The sequence below is a fragment of the Branchiostoma belcheri genome, unplaced genomic scaffold, assembly GCF_001625305.1.
Source record: "Branchiostoma belcheri isolate BF01 breed outbred unplaced genomic scaffold, Haploidv18h27 scaffold66, whole genome shotgun sequence".
NCBI classification, from domain to species: Eukaryota; Metazoa; Chordata; class Leptocardii; order Amphioxiformes; family Branchiostomatidae; genus Branchiostoma; species Branchiostoma belcheri.
Window position 1 is genome coordinate 384,625 of NW_017804309.1, and position 7,455 is coordinate 392,079.

At 41.2% G+C, this 7,455-nt stretch overlaps 2 protein-coding genes across 2 annotated transcripts in view; one reads left to right on the top strand and one right to left on the bottom strand.

Annotated features, from left to right (window-relative positions):
- LOC109483732 (apoptosis regulatory protein Siva-like) lies at positions 1-2,667 on the bottom strand. The gene is made up of 5 exons (XM_019786803.1): positions 2,453-2,667; positions 2,107-2,265; positions 1,420-1,653; positions 1,071-1,221; positions 1-724 (listed from the first exon to the last, which is right to left on the bottom strand). The coding sequence occupies exons 1-5, from the start codon at positions 2,565-2,567 to the stop codon at positions 676-678; spliced, it is 708 nt and encodes a 235-aa protein (XP_019642362.1). The 5' UTR covers positions 2,568-2,667; the 3' UTR covers positions 1-675.
- A 1,057-nt stretch (positions 2,668-3,724) lies between these two features.
- The window catches only part of LOC109483660, an 8,638-nt gene continuing 4,907 nt past the window's right edge, over positions 3,725-7,455 (top strand). Inside the window, exons 1-9 of the mRNA XM_019786695.1 lie at positions 3,725-3,742; positions 3,837-4,065; positions 4,477-4,638; positions 4,856-4,975; positions 5,335-5,469; positions 5,665-5,847; positions 6,033-6,191; positions 6,507-6,596; positions 6,883-7,037. Coding sequence (XP_019642254.1) covers positions 3,725-3,742; positions 3,837-4,065; positions 4,477-4,638; positions 4,856-4,975; positions 5,335-5,469; positions 5,665-5,847; positions 6,033-6,191; positions 6,507-6,596; positions 6,883-7,037 — 1,251 coding nt within the window. The remainder of the gene's footprint in view (positions 3,743-3,836; positions 4,066-4,476; positions 4,639-4,855; positions 4,976-5,334; positions 5,470-5,664; positions 5,848-6,032; positions 6,192-6,506; positions 6,597-6,882; positions 7,038-7,455) is intronic.

Sequence of the window (7,455 nt, forward strand, 5' to 3'; positions counted from 1 at the left end):
TTGTCAAAAATAACTTCTTTATTAAGAAATATTCCAACTTGTAACAGTCTAACATAAGTGTTTTTTTTAATAATTGAAGCTATATGGACAGCACATACATGGCAATTTGTACAGGAAAAAGCATCAATATGTTTATGACAACATCAATTTAGAGAAGTTTGTATATATACACATGTATATTCAATGTGTACTCTCACTATGAGTGCCACACATGAATTCTTCATGATCATTTAACTGCAAGTCTTGATTTCAGTTAATGTTAGTCTTATTTCTAATTAGACATCCCTATTATGACAATTGTTCGTTTACAGCAAAGGTAAGTCAAGTTCAGAGCTGATTTTCAATCTCCACTACAGTTGGACTTAAATTCCCTTTCTATCTTCATGAACACATTCTACATGAAATGCAGTCGTCCCTTATGCAGTTCACAACTCAAACCAACAGACTCTAAGTATGTATCTCTATCCTAGCACCAAATATCTTTTGTAAATCAGATTTTTCTACATGTACAACAAATTTTAGTCTTTCCTTTGCCCTCCCAGTAATAGCTTCACCATTACTTATTTTATTTAGCCTTCGAATGTATTAACATCTGTCACCTGTAAATGACCAACAATTGTGTCTACTCTTGGTATTTGTTTGCTTTTGTGTTTTCCTATCATACAACATACAGCTTCAAGTTGAGCAGCTCAAGCAGAATGATCTCTCATCTCTGGAGTCATAGCTGTAGGAGAAAAGATGAGCAACAATTTAGACAAAAGTTGTCTATGTATACAGTAGCTGTGAGGCTCAGTAAATGTAGAAGGAAGCAATCTTGCCATTCCGACATACCAGATATAACCTTAAGTTTCAACAACAGAAGTGACAACACAAAACTGGTGGGGAACCGACGAGAAAACTGTGCAACATTATAACAGATAATGCTACTCTTTCATTGCTCTATCCAGAATACATTAGTCTGTCCTTAGTTAGAATTTTGCACAACTTCAGTGCTCGACACCAGAGCTATGAGATGACAGAGAAACATTTAGAGCTGGAGAGAGCCCTCAACTGTACAAGTGATGACTTACTTGGCCACTGAGCAGAGCAGACAGAACTCCCCGTAGCAGTTGCTGCACTGGCGCTGGCAGGAGGAACACATGGCCTTGTCACAGAAGCTGCAGCGGTACAGGGCTCGGATGGGACGGCTGCAGACCTGGCAGGAGGTCGGGCTGAGGGAGCCTGTAGACAACACATTCAATCATTACTTTTCTCAAAATATCACACTTAGGCCAAACTAATTTGACTTTATGAATAGCATCTCAAAACCAATGATGAAGTTATTTCAACATTTAAAATCCATATAAGTTGAGTCACGCAGAAATGAAAATGAAGCCATCACTTCCAAAAATGCAGAATACTGATGCCACTTGCTCTCACCTCCTTTACCAAACATGGCTTTGTGTTGACCGTTCAGGTGCGAGTGACCGTTTGCACCACCGTTGGTCATACTGTGGCCGTTGAGTCCATGGGAGTGTCCATTGAGTCCATGGGAGTGACCATTGAGTGCATGGGAGTGGCCATTTGCACCATTGGTCACACCGTTTGCACCATTGGTCACACCATTTGCACCATTGGTCATACCATTTGCACCGTTAGTCACACCATTTGCACCTGTACAGAATACACAACATAATCATGAAGTTGACAGCTACTGATGAAAAACAAAACACTTGTCATTATCAACACTGACCTCAAACTGGCAATATGGCAAGCAGGCCTAGTATATGTAATTTTACCTTGGCATGAACTTGATGATGAAGAATTACTCCTATGATATACTGTTCAGTATTTGATAAAACTTATATAGTTATAATAGAAAGGTAGGCCAGGTCAAAAGTGAGTACTAGTAGTGAGTTGTGTATAATGTTTCACAAATGTGAGTTGCAGAAAGGGATGAATAGATTGATTATTTGGTTTTGGCACTTCTGATAGGTACCGTTGTTCCCCTACAGTTTCTGTCATGAAAGACTGATGACCTTCTTTCTGTCTTGCTTTTTTCTTATCTCTCCTGTTGAGCATAATTTAGGAGGCACCTTGCATAATTTGCCAACACAAATCCCTTACCTGCGTGAACCTGAGGCACCTGGAGGTATCTATCCAGGTGCATCTGTCCTGCCAACAGGTGGTCGTGGTGGTCCATAGGCACATCTGCGACAGCCACAGTCATCTCCACTGCACCCGCACACTTCCTGGCACCTTCAAACAGCATCTTCTGGGTGTGTTCTGGGGAGAAGAACATTACATTATGACTACATGTACTTTGGTCAAAAGACCCTCAAAACCATGCCGTACAGAAACACAAGTTACCCAACTGACACGAAGAAACATAAGAGAGTAGCAATGCTGCACGTGTTTGTTATTTTTCTTCCCCGACCTCCATCTTGGCTGCCGTATGACGCAGGATGCTTACCGTACACCGCCTTCATATTCTGGTCCTTACAGACGCCCAAGTTGACTTCCTTCTGCCCGACATGAGTCTTGAGCTGCGGGGCGTAGTCTCCCCACGGGTTGGGGCGCTTTGGCATGGTGAAAGGCTGACAACAAAGCAGAACAAAACTCTCAACAACTCTTTCTTCCTCTTCGTTTTAAATCGCACAGAGCTTAGTGGTATATACCACTACTTTATGGGTTATGTATACAATTGATTTTGCAATGAGATATAAAACATTACAATATTCGTTAACAATAAGACCATTACTTCACTTGTATTACTTTTGTTATTGATTTAGCATCCTTTTAAAATGTCTTTTTATTATAAAATGTACATTTTGTGCAAAATATAATAGTGAGTCTCACCCTTGCTTGGTTGAGTCCAATTTTTCGCGGGAAAAACGTGCGCGTCGATTCCTTGCGCATGACGTCATGTTTATTTAAATATGGCCGCCAAATTTCGAACTTTTTGAAAGGTGTTGTTCTTTTGATAGTCCTGAGTCAACTCGAGCCACAGCAACGCATATCAAGGAACGTGTTTATTTTACGACATATGGGCGCTGGTGTCTGTCGTAGATGCTGCTTATTGTAGTGACTGCATTTTCTACCTGGTTTCCAGACGTCCATGGCCAAAGTAGGTCTATAAATAGATTATTGATCCCAGTGAATGGTTTTGCCAAATGCGGGTTTATAGGCTATAAAGCTCCTTGGTTTTGCCACTATTTTTGCTTTGCTTCTTAAAAAGCACCTCCTGGAGTTATACTAACTGGCATCAATTCAAGTTCTATCTTTAATGTCTTTTATATAATAATTAACAGGAGACCAAAATCACCATACATTCTCTTCTTCTATTCAGGCCTCGCAGGTCTGTATGGCCATGGATATGGCGGTGGTGAAGGTGGACAGTGGGGCCCCTGGGCTCCCTGGTCACTGTGTAACACATCCCCGGCCGCATGTGGAACAGGCACCAACACCAGGCACAGGGAGTGCCAAGGCTTTTCCTGTGCACCTGAGATCAGGGGGTGGAAGCAGATAGCAACTTTTGAAGAGGGCACGTGTGAAAAGGTTTGTGAAGGTAGGATTAGATCGTTGCACACCCTTTCTCATGTCCTTCAGTTCAAGATTGACACAGGAAATCAAAATCACATTGCCATTCTGATTAAAGGTAGAAATGCTGTAATGTAATTCCTGAATGTTTTCCCTTTATGGAAAATCATAAATATCTTTGATTCCTTTTGCATTACAGCTGACAATGGTGGAAGAGGAGCATGTAAGTACAAATCCAGCTTCTTTGACTGTTGCACCTTTTTGAGCTAGATGTGAATAATACAAATCAATTCAATGTTTAAGTGTATTATTAAAAGTCCTACGAAAAGTATTTGTGGAAAAATACCCATTTTGCAGACTACAATGGGAACTGGGGAGAGTGGAGTAAGTGGGAATGTACTGAGCCATGCAAGTCTGGTGTTAAGGCTAGGAGGGAGCGCTACTGTGACGACCCTGCTCCAACACCTGGACATCACTGTATTGGGGATGAGCAGGGGGCACAAAAGCAGGTAGAACCTGCTGCGTGTGAGGAGTACTGTGCAAAAGGTAAGACCTCTAATTAGTCTGTGTCAGCACTGAAATAGAGCTTTTGCAAAACAGAAATACCACAAAAATAGATACACATGTACAAGAAATATGGCACTTTAATTGCTTGTCATGAGTGTTTACTATTGGTTTTCAGGCTACTATGACATGTATATAGAGCCTACAAATGTTTGTCACAAAGTTTCCAGTAGTGGCAAACTATTGGACATGCTAAAACACAGGGCATTTCAGAACTTCACAAAAAAGGTAACAAAACTACAAGATAGCAATATAGATAGCCCATCAGTCCATTAGGTTTTTAAAATAACATGACTGTCCATTACCACAGATAAAACCAACAGCATGGGTTCATTTTACCTCTCCCTTGGGAATCAGCCATATATAAAAGTTTCTGTTTTTCCCAATTTCCAGAGTGGAGTGAGTGGAGTGAGTGGTCTGTGTGCTCCATGACCTGTGATGCTCCTGTCAGGAAGAGGATCAGGGACTGTCTGGGGATCGGGGCTCCCTGTCCTGGAGAGAAGGAGGAGGTCAAGGACTGTGATCAAAAGTGGAGGCATGACCCCTGTCCTCCTCGTAAGTAGGTTCCTCTTTTCTAATATTTCTACAACAGTGCTTGATTGTGACAGTGACTCAAACTAAGATGATGGTATACTGAGCAGAAACTTTTGTTTAAGTTAGTAATGAAGCATGATTATCTCCTTGATGATGGCCTTTCCCAGTTAATATTCTATTTGATTATGGAGACTAGTATACTTAGTTTAACAGGTGGTTTCTTGTCTTTGACCTCCAGAGCATGGTGAGTGGGGCTTGTGGGGCCCATGGTCACCAGACTGTTACCCACAGTGCAATGAAGGACTGCACACCAGACACAGGGACTGTGACAGCCCTCCCCCTATAGGGGAGGGGGAATGTAAGGCTTGTGTCGTCACACTCAGTAGCATAAATAACAGCCATTAACCTTTTCCCTCTGCTGTTTCCACTGCAACATGTGTTGCAAATAACTTTAAAATACATATAGTGATATTCATGTACAATGTATCAGAAAAAAAGTCGATTGCTTTCATTCAATTCATGCAATTGATTTTTGGAAGGAAAATTGTGGGATACAATATATCTTATGTGTGGTTAGAAAATCATAATAGTGATATCATGAACTATTTGTAATTGTACCAGTAACTACCATGACTGCTGTAGCATTTCATCAATATAGAAGATACCAATTTCCATCTCCTTGACCAGAAAATAAACTATTTGTTGCATTCTCGTAAGACTGCGAAGGAGAGGATGAAGACACAAAGGAGTGTGAGGTTCCGGAGTACATGATGAATCAGTGTGGAGCTGTAGCAGAGTGGACCAAATGGGGAAAGTGGCAACAGTGCACAGCAACCTGTGGCAGGGCTATGGGTAAGACATAAGAACCCCTCTGCACGTATTATGAAAATTATACAGATGACAGTCACAATGACCAATACATTGAACCTCTATGAAATCAGATTTCAGGCACTAAGTTCCCTTGTTGAAATATTCGCTTCTAACAATCTTGATGTCAAATCATATATTAATACCAGTACCAGAGACTGACACCTACTTTATTACTAGGATTCAGGGTAAGGCAGTGCAAGAACCCAGATGGTAGTCTGACAAACTCCTGTCGTGGGCAGGACAAGCAAGAGGCTCAGTGTTCCCTACCACCATGTTCTTTACTGCTAGAACAAGGGAAACCCACAGAGGAACAGCTAAAGAAACAAGCACTTGAACAACTTATGGAGGAAGAGAAAGCCAGTGAGTAATGAAAACCCCACTGTTATACCACTTACCTGATGCTAAAATAAACAGTCCATTTGGTTATTCAATGTTTTAGATATTCAAAGCTGATTTTTTTCTACCTGGCTGCTCCTCTGTATCTCTCTTCTGTGCTACCAATATGTAACTAAAGGTAAATCATATTTCCCATCCGCTGTTTGCAGAAATCCATCACGACATAACAGTAGAGACAGTTGCAGATGTTAAACTACCCTGTAAACATGTAAAGACTCAGATGTCTCCTGAATCAGCGGAGTGGAAAAAAGACGGCAAGTCCATCGAGGTGGAGGGAAAACACTTGGTGTTGGACAAGTGGGATCTTAGTAAGTCTCTGATGTTAGCAAGGTTTACCATAGCTTACAGATGGATTTGAAAACAAGAACATTGCTTACCTGCATGTAAAACTTATCGAGAAGAGTAGGTGTGACCCAGTGTGCTTGGCTAAAAAAGCAGCTGCATTGCACTAGTAGCTACTTGAAAAGCAACAGGCCTCACCTCAATGACTAGGGAAGACGAAGAAACTTATAAAACAGATTTGGTCTGAGAGTAATCTTCTTACACTTTCAGTCATCATGTCTGGAATTCCATTTGCATCAGAAACCTTGTGTGTTCAGACATTGTCATTTGCCTTGCTGTAGCTATCAGGTCCACTGAGGTTGAAGACACAGGCATTTATGTGTGCAGAAGGGGTGACTTGAAAGACAGGCCAATAATATACGCAGTAACAGGTAAGGATTTATATCTTAGATTAAAGATGAAATCCTTCAGGACACAAATTCGGGACTGTCCATAACTTGTCTGGCAGCAAGCAGTAGAAGACATGGTGTTGTCTTGGCAGTTTTACTTTAAATAATGAATATCTATACATGCACATCTTTTCATACTTAAATACTGACAAGTTGCTCGTTTTTGTTTTTCCTTATCCTATACCCCCACAGCTATCACCCAATAGTTGTATTGCCTTTCACCCTCTCCTCCCTTCCCCCCACATCTGCCCACCCCATCTCCCAACAGTTATCCCAGACAAGGCTAAACCTCCACAGATTGTGAAGTCTGAAGCCCACACCAAGCTGCCCTGCAAACCCGGGGTGTTAGCCATCCTTATCAAGGGGGCCACTGCTGTATGGAAAAGGGATAACAAGGTCATCAAGAAAATGGACGACCTGAAAGTAAGTGTAGAAACATGCAGCACACCTGTTCCTTTCATGTTACAGCAATTTAGACTACCAGGTAAGTAGATCTAAAAATCATTGTATCAGTATCAAACATTAGCTACAATATTTGCACACATTTGATACATATTTGGTCATTGTAAGATAACAATAGGCACAGGAGGAACTAAGGTGCTAAGGTAAGGTAAGATAAAACTAGGTGTACATCTCGGGTAGGAAATACAACTTCTGGAAAACAGTCAACACATGTACATTGCAATCAGAAAGAGTTGAAAAACGGTGTCACATGTGATGAAGTTTCCTCTACACTGGTACGTTGAGCTCCACTAAAACACATCAAATCTTGGTACCCACAGAGCCCCAGTCTTGTAATGACCAAACCTATTGTGGAGGACTCTGGCTTATACACCTGTAT